This window comes from Podarcis gaigeae, assembly GCF_964106915.1.
Source record: "Podarcis gaigeae genome assembly, chromosome: 10".
Taxonomy (NCBI): Eukaryota; Metazoa; Chordata; class Lepidosauria; order Squamata; family Lacertidae; genus Podarcis; species Podarcis gaigeae.
Window position 1 is genome coordinate 3,360,772 of NC_139686.1, and position 16,869 is coordinate 3,377,640.

At 48.4% G+C, this 16,869-nt stretch overlaps 1 protein-coding gene across 7 annotated transcripts; it reads right to left on the minus strand.

Annotated features, from left to right (window-relative positions):
• Positions 1-301: 301 nt before the first annotated feature.
• Positions 302-14,248, minus strand: LOC310826059 (uncharacterized protein). Of its 7 annotated transcripts, XM_083700552.1 has the most exons (5): positions 14,203-14,248; positions 13,414-13,549; positions 11,079-11,224; positions 3,051-3,186; positions 302-2,053 (listed from the first exon to the last, which is right to left on the minus strand). In XM_083700552.1, exon 5 carries the CDS (start codon positions 1,933-1,935, stop codon positions 373-375), a length of 1,563 nt encoding a protein of 520 aa, XP_083556678.1. In that variant the 5' UTR covers positions 1,936-2,053; positions 3,051-3,186; positions 11,079-11,224; positions 13,414-13,549; positions 14,203-14,248; the 3' UTR covers positions 302-372. The 7 variants fall into 7 exon arrangements, 5 of the variants coding, with proteins under 5 accessions (XP_083556678.1, XP_083556679.1, XP_083556680.1 ...); XM_083700553.1 differs by lacking the exon at positions 3,051-3,186; XR_014555611.1 differs by lacking the exons at positions 302-2,053; positions 3,051-3,186 and adding an exon at positions 10,092-10,650.
• Positions 14,249-16,869: the final 2,621 nt, after the last annotated feature.

Here is a 16,869-nt window from a genome sequence, read left to right on the forward strand (position 1 = left end):
CAACATGTGTCACAGACTGATTTCCTCCTGAGTTCATTTCTGTGAAGAAAAGAGTGGAGTGAGAGAAATATGTCCCACACTCCATACATCTAAATGGGTTCTTCCATGTGAGAGTCTCTGTATGTTCCTTAAACACTCCTTTGAAAATAAAGCACTTTTTGCAATCTTTTCATTTAAGCTGCTTCTCCTCTTTGAGTTTGTTGATGGTTTGAAGGGTTTCAACTGCTAAAGGTCTTCCTGTCCATGAGTCTAGTGATTTAGAACATCCACTAGGACTGAACCTCTATCTACTTTTGTTTGGCTTTTGTGTGAGTTTGTTGACATAAATCAAGGGTTCCACTCTGACTGCTGCTCCTTCCATAGTCCATACATTTAAACAGCTTTTCCCCTGTGCGTCTGCTGATGTTTTATAAGGTGTCCATTCTGCCTGAAGCTCTTTCCGCACTCCAGGCATTCAAATGGTTTCTCTCCTGTGTGTGTCCGTTGATGTATATTGAGGTGTCCACTCTGACTGAAGCTCTTTCCACACTCCATACATTTATATGGTTTCTCCCCTGTGTGAGTCCGTTGATGTTTTCTAAGTTTTCCATTATCATTAAAGCTCCTTCCACACTCTATACATTTATATGGTTTCTCCCCGGTGTGAGTCCGTTGATGTGTTCTAAGGCTTCCATTCTCACTGAAGCACTTTCCACACTCCATACATTTAAATGGTTTCTCCCCGGTGTGAGTCCGTTGATGTGTTCTAAGGCTTCCATTCTTACTGAAGCACTTTCCACACACCATACATTTAAATGGTTTCTCCCCGGTGTGAGTCCGTTGATGTGTTCTAAGGCTTCCATTCTCACTGAAGCACTTTCCACACACCATACACTTAAATGGTTTCTCCCCTGTGTGAGTCCGTTGATGTGTTCTAAGGCTTCCATTCTCACTGAAGCACTTTCCACACTCCATACATTTAAATGGTTTCTCCCCTGTGTGAGCCCGTTGATGTCTTCTAAGGTTTCCATTATCACTAAAGCTCTTTCCACACTGCATACATTTAAATGGTTTCTCCCCTGTGTGAGTCTGTTGATGTATATTGAGGTGTCCACTCCGACTGAAACTCTTTCCACATTCCATACATTTATATGGTTTCTCTCCTGTGTGAGTCCGTTGATGTTTTCTAAGATTTCCTTTATCCCTAAAGCTCGTTCCACACTCCATACATTTAAATGGTTTCTCCCCTGTGTGAGTCCGTTGATGTTTTCTAAGTTGTCCATTATCACTAAAGCTCTTTCCACACTGCATACATTTAAATGGTTTCTCACCTGTGTGAATCCGTTGATGTGTTCTAAGGTTTCCATTATCACTAAAGCTCCTTCCACACTGCATACATTTAAATGGTTTCTCCCCTGTGTGAGTCCATTGATGTTTTCTAAGTTGTCCATTATCACTAAAGCTTTTTCCACACTTCATACATTTATATGGTTTCTCCTCTGTGTGAGTCCGTTGATGTATATTGAGGTGTCCACTCTGACTGAAGCACTTTCCACACTCCATACATTTAAATGGCTTCTCCCCTGTGTGAGTCCGTTGATGTTTTCTAAGTTTTCCATTATCACTAAAGCTTTTTCCATACTTCATACATTTATCTGGTTTCTCCTCAGTGTGAGTCCGTTGATGTATATTGAGGTGTCCCCTCTGACTGAAGCTCTTTCCACACTGCATACATTTATATGGTTTCTCCCCTGTGTGAGTCCGTTCATGTATATTGAGGTGTCCCCTCTGACTGAAGCTCTTGCCACACTCCATACATTTATATGGTTTCTCCCCCATGTTATTCTGTTGATGTCTTCTAAGTTTTCCATTATTGCTAAAGCTCTTTCCGCACTCCATACCTTTAAATGGTATCTCTCCTGTTGGAGGTAGTTTATGTAAACTATTTGTGCTCATTCAATGAAGCATATTCCACATTTTAATTTCTATTCCTAATGAAACGAAAGGTGCACCATTCCCTGGAGTTTTGACTGTCTTCTCCATCCCCTTCTTCAGAGTGGAAGGAAAGGAAATCCTGTTTGGGTTTCAAAGATGAGAAGAAAGGGGAAGAGAACACATCAAGCTCCATTAGCACCTTCTCCTATTTCAACGTCTCCTACACTCCCTCACCTCCTACCCATGTTCCCAATTTTTAGGAAATGAAGTTGCCATGTCAAATGATCTCCCGCTTGGACAACTGCCATATGATACATGGGGCTATCTTTGAAGGTGACTCGTAAACTGCAACTAATCCAGAATGTGACAGCTAGACAACAGAATGGGAGCAGCCATTGAGACAACATAACACCAGTCTGAAAGGATCTTCACAGACTCCCAGTATATTTCTGAGCACAATTCACATTGTTGGTGCTGACCTTTAAATTGCCTCGGTTGCATTTTTCAGGCATAGATTCCTGTTATGCCTTCTGTCACAAATTTATTTGCTGAAGGAATTTTTTGCTGTCTCTGAGCTTTTTTTCCTAGTCTGCTAATGGTATGTCGGAATTGCTCTGGAAATCCTTATGGAGGAGCAAGATCATTGACCTAAAGCCCTACAGCCTCACTCTCTGTAGACCTGAAGGAACGTCTCCACCCCCATCGCTCAGTCTGGACACTGGTCCTCCTTCGAGGGTCTTCTGCTGGTTCACCCCACCCCGAACCCCAAGAGAAGCAAAGTTACAGGGAAGCAGGCAGAGGGCAAGGAAATGGACAACTATCTGACATTTGGAAGACAGCTGAAGGCAGCCCTGTATTGGGAGGTTTTGAATGTCTGATGTTTTACTGTCTTTTATATGTATTGCAATTTGCCCAGAGTGGCTGGGGAAACCCAGCCAGTTAGGCAGGGTAGAAATACTACCATCATTCTTATTATATTGTGATTTTTTTTGTAGATATTTTGGAATTCATACTGCATTATCAGTTCATGAAATGTTATGGGTGGAGAAAATCACAGGGATGCCGTAAACGGTAATCCCACCCACAAACTCTCATTCACACAGAGTCTGTAAATTAGGGGAGGTCACACACATCACCAGTGCTAATACTGGCAGTCTTTGGCCTATATAGGCACACCTTGTATGTAGAGCCTCCAGCCACAAGCACTGTCTACCATGAAAATGGGTCCTTTGACTGGGAAGGATCTCAGCTTGTCAGTCACTTTGACACTGCCTACAAAGAATAACAGGAACAGAAATGCTTTTGAGGTGCAACTTCTATATCAGTCGTGAAAGCCATTCCATGGACTCTGCACCCCTGTCTCTGATGACAGGTGTACATTATCCTCATCCTCAATGAGCCAGGCAGTGGAAAAGACACTTAAAAATGGAAGCCTGAGAGAGAGGAAAAGGTTTCTGGCTGCTTCCTGGGTGGGATTGCAGAAACAAAGAGCCGCTTCTGAGAAGGCCCCTCCCCTCCCCTCTTCCTCTTGGAATTTCCTCTCCTCTCCAGGAGGACCCAAGGTTGGACTTGGCAGAATGGCTATGTCTGGACAGGGCAGAGGCTTATGGGGTGGGAAGAGGATGGAGCTTGCAAGTAGGAAGGGGTGGGGAAACTGGACCCCCCCACTTTCCAGGGATCCCTCTTTGGTCGCCTTGAAGGGGTGGCCGATTCTTGGGCGAGGAGAGAAGCCAATGCGGCCCCTCCAGAGAATCCCGGCGGGGGCCATGATGGAGACAAGCCCCAAAGACTGGTCTACCTAGCTCCCCCTCCCCCAATGCTGCCCTTCCCCGCCACAGGGATGCTCCCCCCCACTTCCTCGACCCCTCCTTCTTTCCCTGAGTCTCCCCTGCACTCAGAGGCCGCCTTGGCGGGGCTCACCCTCACCCTGCGCGCCCCACCTCTCCATCCAGAGGACAACCCCCCCCAAAAAACGAGCCACACGGGGGTCTCTATCCAGGCGTCTCTCGCGCCCATTAACCAATTCATGACCCGCCTTTCTCCATGCGGAGCCCACAGGGCCCCAGGGATGCCTGCGTGGGGGAAACGGGGCAAGGGGGTCCTCGTGGGAACCTCCTGGGTGGGGGCACTATGTCCGCCCCCGCCTTAGGGGCCAAGGAAAGCCCCCTTCGCAGCACTCGTGCAGGGATCCAGGCCCTGCCCGTGGGGCCCACGAAAGGTGCTTTGGGGAGCTGGCGGCGGTCTCTGGGTCCTTACCGCCCCTCCCCTCCCCCCGCAACCCCTTTACCTCTTTGTCCTCGATCCCGATTCTCCTTTCCTTCCCTGCAACATCCACGGGGGGGTGTCCTCCCCTGCCGCCCCTCCTCCCCTTTCTGAAAGCGCGCGCCCCTAGAGCTACGGCGCAGAGCAGCAATCCAGCGCAGAAGAAGCTCCACTTGCGGGAGAAGCAGGCTGTTTGGGAGGGGGGCTCATCTCCCCCCCCTATTCCCGGAACAGAGGTCGGATGGAGAGGAGGAGGAGGAAGAGGAGGAGGAGAAGGAATGGGTGTAACGTATGGGGGCGGGATTTGGGATTGTGTGGGAGGGGTGAGAGAACGACGTGCCGGGAGGAGAGGGGAGGAATTGGGGGGGGAGGTTTCTGTGGATCAGGAGAGCGGGGGATGGGCTAATCCTGGCAATCCAGTTACAAAGTGGGGTCCCCCCCCGCTATAATGTTTATATTGCAAAATCCTTCCCTCGCCCTCCCCATGCCACGAGCCGTGCGTCCGTGTTTTAGGTATTGGTGCTCTTCAGACTAGGAGGGGGGGGGACAGTTATACGACTCCCCAAAAACCCCACGTCCTTATTACAGCCTCGGACTAAGGCCAGGACAATGACCGTTGACACAGGCACCTTCCATGCACAACAGCAAAGAGGCTCAGAGAAGAAGCCTATACAATTGTAGCAATAAGCGGATACCATGAATCGGACTGTGTCCTCCGAGTATCCAATATAGATAACTGTAGAAACGTCCGATAATCGCCAAAATTCAACAGTTTGACGGGTGTCCTTGGTTCCCACGACTAATGACTCCTCTGGAATTGGGGTCTCCAGGGCTCCCCCTGACTCCATAATCCCTTAGGAGGCAGGAGGCGATCAAGGGCAGCACATGCCCCAGGCAGAAATCCATTGGGATGGTGGGTTAAATCCTGATGCATTCAGAGGAGAAGCGGAGGAAAACCTTGCAAGCTAGGGGGATGTGTAAATACTATTATGGTTCTTTGGGGAAGGGGGTAGTTAAAAGGTGTGGGAAAACTGGGGTTGTTGAGAGGGGTAGGTGATTGGCTCATGTTTCTAAATTCCAAACACTCCTACTTTGTGACACATTTGTGATGTATGGATGATACTGTGAAAAATTTATTGTGGGAAATGGGGAGAGGTCTTAAAAGTTCATGCAACCATATGCAATTGTCGTAAGAATTTTAAGGTCTAATATATATAAAATAAATGTTCCAAGCAAATGTTGTAAACAAAAAATCTGCCCTTTTCCCCTTATGGGGTATCCAAGAGCCCATATAGAGTCCTTACGTAGGTTCCCTATTGGTAGGAGAAAATAACAGAGGGCAACCAGAGAATATTGAGAAGTAAAGCAGCTAGTAAGCCTGATCTTTATTGATCTGTTGCAACAGGGTCCTCACTCACCACACGCAGGAGGGAGGAGGAACCCAGAACAATGGCACACAGGCCTTATATAGGCATTTTAAATGCCCTGCCCTGGAGCTCAAGACCACCCCTTCATATATCATACCTACATCACAGAAAGGGCGGTTTACAGCAGAAATCTGAGTGGTTTGTTTACCTCCTGCCTGCCAGGTTACCTGTTTAATGGTCACTTGATTGGATTGCCTGGGGAGCCTGGCCAGTCTTTTGTGATGATAAATACTTAGTAACTGTGCCAGGTCACAGCCTCACACCCTATTCCTATCTTAAATGTGCCCTTAAGGCAGGATTTGTGAAGGAAAAGACAATGGGGAGGCTCCTCCCATCTCTTCCTCTTTTTTAAATTGGTACCAGTGAAGGCAGTGAATTCCCTGTGTGTCTTTCTGGAGGTGGTTGGAGGATGGATGGCAGCTAAGAGATTGAGGTTGAATCCAGACGAGGGAGGCAGGTGGGGGGGGACTCCCGGTTCCTGATGGTGTAACAGTGCCCCTAAAGGACCAGGTCATCACCGTTGAGTATTGGGGTCAGTGCCCCTATTCCTCCAGCAGGAGCGATTGTGGGGCTTCCTCGCCCACTTCCATTCAGCTCCGCCATTCCCAAATGGCAATTCTTCTTCAGCCATTGTGGGAGCAGACGGGCTGGAAGCTGAAGCGGCTTCCCTTGGAGTAGGCTTTGTTTCCCTTTCTGCTGACCTCAGTCTCTTGGATTGTGGCCAGCTTTCCTCTTCCATTTCCCTGAATGCTGAGCAGTGTTGGATATGTAGGGAAGCGAAATTCACCCCAGAACATTTCCGCAGGGTTCCCTCTGCAACACAGAAGGATGGGGGGAGGGGGGAACACATATTAATAAACGAACACTCCTATGAATGGAGAGAAGCAGAAAGTGGAGTCCCCTATAGATCAGTATTGGGACATGTGGCTTTTCAACTTGTTCATAAATGATCTAGAGTTAGGAATGAGTAGGGAGGGGGCAAAGTTTGCTGGTGGCAGTAAATTGTCCAGGGTTGTTCAAACAAAGAGAGATTGCAAGGAGCCCCTAAAAGAGCTCTCCAAACAGGGTGATTGGGCTGAAAATACAGTTCATTGTCAAAGAGATTCAAGTGAGGCATGTTGGGGGGCAGGGAAACACCCTCTTAATATCATGTGCAGGATCATGGGGTCTGAACTGGGTTTCTCTGTGTGCTCTAGGAGACCAGGGGAGAGGGGAGCTGGTCGCAGCAGGAGGGGGAGTCTCCCTGGATGCTTCAGCAGCCTGCCTCCTCTGGGTCTCCTAGCCCCCCTCCTCTCCTCCCTCTGAGCCTGAACTGCTCTCTGCCACAGCCCCTTCCTGCTCACCAAACCCTGTTTCCTCCAGCCTGCAACATCTTCCCTCCCGTTCTGCTCCATTTTCTCCCTCTTTCTGCTCATTGCCATCCCACCACCAGTCCCCAGGATCTGAGCCTTCTTCCCTTGGGGGTTCCCCAGCTGGTGCCTCACCCCCCCCCCCCAGCCAGCCAGTCCATGACAGCAAAAACAGCCATAGCAGTAAAATCAGTATGATAGTAAGTAATATACACTCTGGTCCTCTGGTAGGAATACTCCCTAGCAGCAGGATTGAATAATAACTTCTTGGACTATGGAAAAGTACTATCTTCTCCAAATCCCAGAATAAGCTGGAGCTCTGGAGTTGCCCATGGGGTTCATGATTGAAGATGGGCCCCCCCCAGGAGACTTCCCTGGTACCTGCAGCCCCACCTTCCCCATCCTACAAAAAGGCTTGGGGAAAAATCTCCCATTCAATTTCAGTATTTCAAGTCTTTTTCAGAATGCGCAGGGGGCAGGGATGAAGTTCTGTTGAATAAGTAGTGTTTTGAAATCATGCAGTGGTGGGGTGACAGAGTTTGGTGCATGCCATCTTGCATGCTTGAGTAGACCAACTCCAGGGCATGAGGCACGTAGCAGCAGGGTAGGGGCCACATATAGAGCAATTCCCACACTGAGGTCAAAAACACACACAGAGGCAGCAGGACTTCTTCAGTAATAGTTTACTGAGCTTTCAAAGCATACACTTCTCATTGGGTCCCCAGTGAGGCACAAAACTTAGCTCCTGAGAGCAAATCCAGTTCCAGCAGTAAAATCATACAGCACACAGGATATCTAAGTCAGGCACACAAACCGGCAGAAGGGAGCAAGGGAGGAAAGAGGCTGGAACGACACAGGCAATGGCTGTGTGTGTTTCGCTTCCTGTTGCCTGGGAGGAAAGTCAGCAACTCAGCATCTGCAGGGACTTCACAAAGAAAAGCTTTCTGCCGCTGCTTGCAGGCACGTCCCAGAAACACACACTGTGATTCACGGTGTATTGCCATATCAGTTGTTCTTCAAAGGTTATCACGATGTGGTCTAGAAACCGGTATTGGACAAGATATCAACATATCGCCCAGCCCTAATCCTCACTCACCACCAGCAAACCAGATTCATCCTATCTCTCAAAAGGTACTTTACCTCTTAGATTATACTCACATTGTTTGACACTGCCTTCAATATTTCATTGCTGTTCAGTTTTACATATATACACAAGCACTTCAAATACACGTCATGTGTTTCAGACTGATTTCCTGCTGAGTTCATTGCTGTGAAGAAAGAGTGGACAATGAAAGGAAAATGTCCCGTTCTCCATACACCTAAATGGGTTCTTCCTTGTGAGAGTCCCTAGATGTTCCTTAAACAATCCATTGTAAATAAAGCACTTTTTGCAATCTTTTCATTTATACTGCTTCTCCTCTTAGAGTTTGTTGATGGTTTGTAGGGTTTCAACTCCTAAAGTTCTTCCTGTTCATGAGTCTGTTGATTTAGAACTTCCACTAGGACTGAACCTGTATCTACTTTCCTGATATTTATACGATTTGTCTTTTGTGTGAGTTCGTTGACAGAAATCAAGGGTTCCGCTCTGAGTGCAGCTCCTTCCACAGTCCATACATTTAAACAGTTTCGCCCCTGTGTATCTGCTGATGTTTTCTAAGGTGTCCATTCTGCCTGAAGCTCTTTCCGCACTCCATGCATTTAAAAGGTTTCTCCACTGTGTGAGTCCGTTGATGCATATTGAGGTGTCCACTATTACTGAAGCTCTTTCCACACTCCATACATTTATATGGTTTCTCCCCGTGTGAATCCACTGGTTTAATTTAAGATCTCCATTCTGACTGAAGCAATTTCCGCACTCCAGGCATTCAAATGGTTTCTCCCTTGTGTGAGTCCGTTGATGCATATTGAGGTGTCCACTCTTACTGAAGCTCTTTCCACACTCCATGCATTTAAATGGTTTCTCTCCTGTGTGAGTCCGCTGATGTGTTCTAAGGCTTCCATTATCACTAAAGCTGTTTCCACACTCCATACATTTATATGGTTTCTCCCGTGTGAGTCCGTTGATGTATTCTAAGGTTTCCATTTAAACTGAAGCTCTTTCCACACTCCATACATTTATATGGTTTCTCCCCTGTATGAGTCCGTTGATGTAATCTAAGGTATCCATTCTGACTGAAGCTCTTTCCGCATTCCATGCATTCAAATGGTTTCTCCCCTGTGTGAGTCCGTTGATGTATATTGAGGTGTCCACTCTGACTGAAGCTCTTTCCACACTCCATGCATTTAAATGGTTTTTCTCCTGTGTGAGTCCGCTGATGTGTTCTAAGGGTTCCATTATCACTAAAGCTCTTTCCACACTCCATACATTTAAGTGGTTTTCCCCCTGTGTGAGTCCGTTGATGCCTGTTGAGTTGTCCACTCGTACTGAAGCTCTTTCCACACTCCATACATTTATATGGTTTCTCCCCTGTGTGAATCCGCTGGTGTAATTTAAAGTCTCCATTCTGACTGAAGCTTTTTCCGCATTCCATGCATTCAAATGGTTTCTCTCCTGTGTGAGTCCGCTGATGTTTTCTAAGGTATCCATTATCACTAAAGTTCTTTCCACACTTCATACATTTATATGGTTTCTCCCCTGTGTGAATTCGCTTGTGTAATTTAAGGTCGCCATTCTGACTGAAGCACTTTCCACACTCCATACATTTAAATGGTTTTTCCCCTGTGTGAGTAGGTTGATGTATATTGAGTTGTCCTCTCTGACTGAAGCTTTTTCCATATTCCATACATTTAAATGGCTTCTCCCCTGTGTGAGTCCACTGATGTAAACTTAAGTGTCCATTCTGACTGAAGCTCTTTCCACACTCCATGCATTGGAATCCTTTCTTGCCCATGTGAGTCTGCTGATGTGTTCTAAGTTTTTCACTATCAGTGAAACTTCTCTCACTCTCCATACCTTTAAATGGTTTCTCCCCTTCTTGAGATCGCTGATGTGAGCTATGTGTGCTCATTCAGTGAAGCATATTCCACATTTCACACATTTTAATGTCTATACCTAATGAAATAAAGTGTCCCATCCCTCAGAATTCTGAATGTCTTCTCCATCACCTTCTTCAAAGTGGGAGGAAAGGAAATCCTGTTTGGGTTTCAAGGAAGAGAAGAAAGGGGAAGAGAACACATCAAGCTCCATTAGCACCTTCTCCTATTTCAACATCTCCTACATTCCCCCGCCTCCTACCCATGTTCCCAGTTTTGAGGAAACGAAGATGCAATGTCACCAAATGATAGTAATGCATCAGCAACCTTTCATAATCCTCAGTCATCTTTAATTAAGAAGCATGATCTTGGAATACAGCCTTTTCAAATCAATTGTTTCCTCAGAGGAAAGGCAGCTGCTCTCTGTCTATGAAAAGACTCTCTCTTTCTCTGGTTCATCGTTCCTTTGGACATTTCCCATCCTCTGCATCATAATCCTCCACCCACCCCAGTTTCCACCTCTAGATCTTTATGAATCACCTGCACAATCCCATTGGCGTCAGGAGGTCCATATAAACCATTTTGTGAGACTCAGGTCTTCATCTTTTCCAGGGACTGTGGTCTGGGTCAGTCAGAGAACTAGTGACAAGGCTTGGTGCTTGGCGTCAGCTGAATGGGTGCTCAGGGAAGCTCCTGTTCTTGGAAATGGACCTCAGTCTACATGCCTCACATTGCATGGAGAGCAGGAGAAGCAGAAGGAAAGCAGGTGGCGCATGGGATTCCCAGATGGAAACACCCACCCCCATTGCTGCCTATAATAATGATGTGCTTCCTGATCTTGTGTCCGTCTTCTGACGCAGGACTATCCTAATCTGACACTGAAAAAGCTGGATATTAAAGGCAAATGGATAACTGTACTTAGCGGGAACTTCATCCTTAAATATGTGGTATTGATTCATTAACAACCTGAAGTTGTGTTATTTCTTGAGATATGAATTTATTCCTGATCTGTCTTAAATATCATAATTATAGGATGTCTTGGGGTGTTAGGGGAAAGGTAGTACCTTTGGTGGGGGTAATTTATCCACCATTGGTCCCCACCCACCATTGGTCCCCACCCACCATTGGTCCCCACCCTGCACTCAGCTCTCACCTGTGGCTTCCAGAAGCTGTCAGCATGCAAAATGGGCCGCAATCTCAGGAACGACTTCAACCGGCCGGCTAAACCAGGTGAGGATACCTGATGGGTCTCAAATCCTTGGTGGGTTGGGGGAATTCTGCTGCCGGTGACGGCAGGCCCTGGTGGATGAGAGGAATCAGAACAACAGTGAATCCCACAGTCAAGAAGGCAGATTCTGCCCATGCTGTAGAGGAAACTGAAGGGCAGATGGGGTTCATCAACCCGGGAAGGGAGCCCATTGAGAAGGAAAACTTTGGTCCTAAACCTTCATTGCCTCTTGAGTTATCTTCAGGAGAAGAAAAAGCTGTGGAGGAAAACCTACACAAATCCAGATTGGAGTCTCTAAGATGGTTGGATGGTGCCCTGCACACCTCCTTCCAGCAACTCCTGCAGCCAAGCTGGTGCCAAAAGTACTGCTCTGCTTTTCTTGGGACCATATAAGCCAGGCTGAGAAGGGGGTCTTGTTGTCTAGGCAGCCCTGAACCCCCAAACACACTGTCCAGGCTCACAGTGCTGCTAACACAGCAGTTTCAGGCCGAGAAATGAGCTCAGACCTATGTATCAAAGTCTCTCCAATGTAGAACAAGGAAAACAGAAGCGCTATTTACATCATATGTCACTGTAAAGTATTCGAAATATTTGTCTTTTGAAGAAAAGACCACCAATTATCCAATGGCCTCTTCAAAGCTAATGAACATCTGGTGCCTGGAGCTTTTGTGGGCTGCAGGACCAGGAAAGCTTCTGCCACCATTATCCTTCCAATTCGGATCCAGGCCTCATCATGGAATTGAAACTGCCCTGGTTGCACTGTTTCCTGGTTCTGCTGGATCTCTCAGCGGCTTTGGAGAACTTTGACCATGGTATCCTTCTGGACCCTCTAGGGGAGCTGGGGGCCCTGCTATGCAGTGGTTCCCCTCCTTCCTCCTGGGCCATGTCCAGAAAGTGGTGTTGGGGGTGAGTGTTCAGACCCCTGGGTGTTCCCTTGTGGGGTGCCTCAGGGCTCCGTCCTCTCCCCCGTGCTTTTTAATATTTATACGAAGTAGGTGGGAGAGATCATCAGGGGGTTTGCGCTGGGTGTTCCCCAGTATGTGGATGATACCCAGCTCTTCCTCTCTTTTAAATTGGAACCAGTGAAGGTCCTGTGTGAGTGTCTGGAGGCAGTTGGAGGATGGATGGCGGCTAACAGACTGAGGTTGAATCTTGACAAGACAGAAATACTGTTCCAGTGGGACAGGGGGCAGGCAGGTGTGGGGGACTCTCTGGTCCTGAATGGGGTAACTGTGGCCCTGAAGGACCAGATGCACAGCCTGGGCATCATTTTGGACTCACAGCTGTCCATGGAGGCGCAGGTTAATTCTGTGTCCAGGGCATCTGTCAGCCAGCTCCATCTGGTACGCAGGATGAGACCCTACCAGCCTGCCGACTATTTCACCAGAGTGGTGCATGCTCTGCTGATCTCCTGCTTGGATTATTGCCATGTGATACATGAGGCTACCTTTGAAGGTGACTCGTAAACTGCAACTAATCCAGAATGTGTTAGCTAGACAACAGAATGGGAGCAGCAGCTGAGACAACATAACACCAGTCCGAAAGGATCTTCACTGACTCCCAGTACATTTCTGAGCACAATTCACATTGTTGGTGCTGACCTTTAAATTGCTGTGGTTGCATTTTTCAGGCACAGAATCCTGTTATGCCTTCAGTCACAAATTTATTTGCTGAAGGAATTTTTTGCTGTCTCTGAGCGTTTTTTCCTACTCTGCTAATTGTATGTCGGACTTGCTCTGGAGATCATTGTGGAGGAGCAAGATCTGCAACCTAAAGCCCAAAACAGCCTCGGGTATGTAGACCTGAAGGAACATCTCCACGCCCATCGCTCAGTCTGTACACTGAGGTCCTCCTTTGAGGGTCTTCTGCTGGTTCAACCCCCCCCCCCCACGAGAAGCAAAGTTACAGAGAAGCTAGCAGAGGGCAAGGAAATGGGCAACTATCTGACATTTAGGAGACAGCTGAAGGCAGCCCTGTCGCGGGACGTTTTTAATGTCTGTTGTTTTGCTTTCTTTTATGTTTACTGTAAGCTGCCCAGAGTGGCTGGGGAAACCCAGCCAGTTAGGCAGGGTAGAAATACTACAATCATTCTTATTATATTGTGATTTTTTGTAGATATTTTGGAATTCGTACTTCAGTATCAGTTCATGAAATGTTATGGGTGGAGAAAATCACAGGGATGCCATAAACGGTAATCCCACCCACAACTTCTCATTTACATACAGTCTGTAAATTAGGGGGGGGGGGTCACACACCTCACCTGTGCTAATACTGGCAGTCTTTGGCCTGTATAGGCACACCTTGTATGTAGAGCCTCCAGCCACAGGCACTGTCTACCATGAAAATTGGTCCTTTCACTGGGAAGAATCTCAGCTTGTCAGTCACTCTGACACTGCCTACAAAGAATAAGAGGAACAGAAATGCTTTTGAGGTGCAACTTCTATATCAAACGTGAGAGCCATTCCATGGACTCTGCACCCCTGTTTCTGATGACAGGTGTACATTATCCTCATCCTCAATGAGCCAGGCAGTGGAAAAGACACTTAAAAATGGAAGCCTGAGAGAGAGGAAAAGGTTTCTGGCTGCTTCCTGGGTGGGATTGCGGAAACCAAGAGCCGCTTCTGAGAAGGCCTCTCCCCTCCTCTCTTCCTCTCGGGATTTCCTCTCCTCTCCCAGGGGGACCCAAGGTTGGACTTGGCAGAATCGGTGTGTCTGGACAGGGCAGGGGCTTACGGGGGCGGGCAGAGGATGGAGATTGCAGGAAGGAAGGGAAGGGGGGACAGGACCGCCCCCACTTTCCAGGGATCCCTCTCTAGTCGCCTTGGCGGGGCTCACCCCTCGCCCCGCGCCCCATCTCTCCATCCAGAGGACACCCCCCCCCCCAACACGAGCCACACGGGGGTCTCTATCCAGGCGTCCCTCGCTGCCGTTAACCCTTTCATGACCCGCCTTTCTCCAAGCGGAGCCCACAGTGGCCCACGGAAGATGCTTTTGGGAGCTGGCGGGGGTCTCTGGGTCCTTTTCTCCCCTCCCCCCGCAACCCCATTACCTCTTTGTCCTCGCTCCCGATTCTCCTTTCCTTTCCTTTCCTTTCCTGCAACATCGATGTTGGGGGGTGTCCTCCCCTGCCGCCCCTCCTCCCCTTTCCGAAAGCGCGCGCCCCTAGAGCTATGGTGCTATGGCGCAGAGCAGCAATCCGGCGCAGAAGAGCCACTTCCGGGAGAAGGAGGCAGTTTGGGAGGGGTCTCTTTCCCCCCGCCTCATTCCTGGAACAGAAGTCGGATGGAGAGGAGGAGGAAGAGGAGGAGGAGAAGAAATGGGTGCAACGTATGGGGGCGGGATTTGGGGTTGTGGGGGGTGGGGTGAGAGAAGGATGTGCCGGGAGGGGAGGAATTGAGGGGGGGGGGAGAGGAAGATGATCCCGGCAATCCACTTGCAAAGTGGGGTCCCCCACCGCAAAATGTTTACATTGCAAAATCCTTCCCTTCCCCACCCCACGCCGCGAGATTAGATCCGTCCGTGTTTTAGGTACTGGTGCACAATGAGCAGCGGCTTGGACTCTGTGACTCCTGTGTTACGGGAAAAATGGGGCTCTGACTTTTGCACACAAACACACACGCGCGCGCGCGAGAGGCATCCAGGTAAAATTCATCCCTTGTGTCTCCCGTCAGAGGTAACACAATGAGGCCAGTAAGAAAGCAAGGCCTGCTGTTGATCTGTTTGCGGGCAGAGGACCGCCCCCCCCATGCAAGGAATAAAGTAATCCAGTCTCTGTGGCGGTTTATTTTGTGGGGTAAAATCCTAAAAAAAAAAAAAGACCTCAACAACTTCAATCCTAAAAAAAAACGCTCAAGAACTTCAGTCCTAAAAAAGGTCAACAACTTTCGTTGGCTCTCATGGCCCTTCACTTCATCAAATCTGGCCCTCTTTGAAAAAAGTTTGACCACTGGAATAAATTCATTCAACTTGTGATTTGGTGTGCGTACACTGTGGACTCAATGGATGGCGCTGGGTCGCCATGGACAACTTCGTCATTTCTTACTACAATACGAAGCTACCAGCATGAGTTTGACCAAACTGCAGGAGGCAGCGGAAGACAGGAGGGCCTGGCGTGCTCTGGTCCAGGGGGTCACGAAGAGTCGGACACGACTAAGCAACTAAACAACAACAACTATTTCTGAAGAAGTGTGCATGCACACGAAAGCTCATACCAAGAACTGACTTAGTTGGTCTTTAAGGTGCTACTGGAAGGAATTTTTTTTTTTTTTTTTTGACTATGGCAGACCAACACGGCTACCTATCTGTAACTGGAACTATTTCTGGGTTAGCGGAGTCTGTAACCTGAAGCGTCCGTAACCCGAGGTACCACTGCATTACAGAAAAGTCCTTGACGCAGCCAACTAACGCATGCACTAACGTTGCTTACTATCTCCTGATAGCGGCACTGACCAATCACACCAAACACAAGGGGGGGGGTTGGAGCGGAACAGCTGGAAATCAGCTGATTGGCAGACGCGGAACTGCACCTGACGATTATGTGGGCAGCAATTCCCATCCAGAGAGGCGTGAGGGGGTGAGCCCACTTTGTAGTCACCCAGGAATGGCACTGCAGGGGAGATGGCTAGCGTGCCCACAGAGAGGGCTCTGAGTGCCATAGGTTCACCACCAATTAGCTAGGCTGAGCTTGGAGCGACTAGGCTGGTGTGGAAGGAATTTTGTTGTTGCTGGAGTGCCCCTTTTCCTCCGACTGAAGTGCTCCCAAACCCTGAATCTTAGGAGGGCATGTTTGATAATAATTATAATTTATTATTTGTACCCCGCCCATCTGGCTGGGTTTCCCCAGCCACTCAGGGCGGCTTCCAACAAAGATTAAGAATACATTAAAATGTATTGATGGCTGGTTGGGGATCCCTACAGAAGTAGCAAAGGCAGGACCCCAGATTCTTGTGTTGGTATCCTTAGGCTGGCATCACCTCCCCCACCCCAACGGCCTGTGTCCGTGTGGCATTCTGGCTCTAGCACTCATAGGACCTGGGAGATGAGGGTTCAAATCCCCACACAGCTACGATGCTCCTGCTGGGTGATCTTGGACCAATCGTGATCTTTCAGCTTGGCCTACCTCACAGGGCTGTAGTGAGGATGGAATGGGGTTGAGGGGAGAACCATGTCTGTCACATGGACCTTTGGAGGGGGGGGGAAGGTGGGATCTGAATGTCACAATAAACAACTATTTCAAGAAGACAGAGGACATGATCACAGAACTGCATGCACAGAAAGAGGTTTATTGTCACTACAGAGGAAGACGGGAGCTGGCCAGAGAGAGAGAGAGAGGAGACAGCTTGCAAAGGTTTGCATTTCCATGATGTGGTCTGGGAAAGGGGGTTCCAAAGTTGGCCCCCATCACTTTGCAAAGCACAAAAGCATCTCATCTCTTTGCAGAAAAGTGAGAGAGGTTTCATATCTCATGCCAACCTAGCACTTCAAAAGCACCTCAAAGTGCAAGTAGATTAATAGGTACCGCTTCGGTGGAAAGGTAAACGGCGTTTCCGTGTGCTGCTCTGGTTTGGAAGCAGCTTAGTCATGCGGGCCACATGACCCAGAAGCTGTCTGCAGACAAACGCTGGCTCCTTCGGCCTATAGAGCGAGATGAGCGCGCAACCCCAGAGTCATCCACAACTGGATAGACCGCAACTAACGGTCAGGGCTACCTTTACCT

What these genes read in the sequence shown, in the direction of transcription:
- LOC310826059 (XM_083700554.1), bottom strand. Translation starts at nt 1,935, where the DNA reads ATGAGCACAAATAGTTTACATAAACTACCTCCAACAGGAGAGATACCA.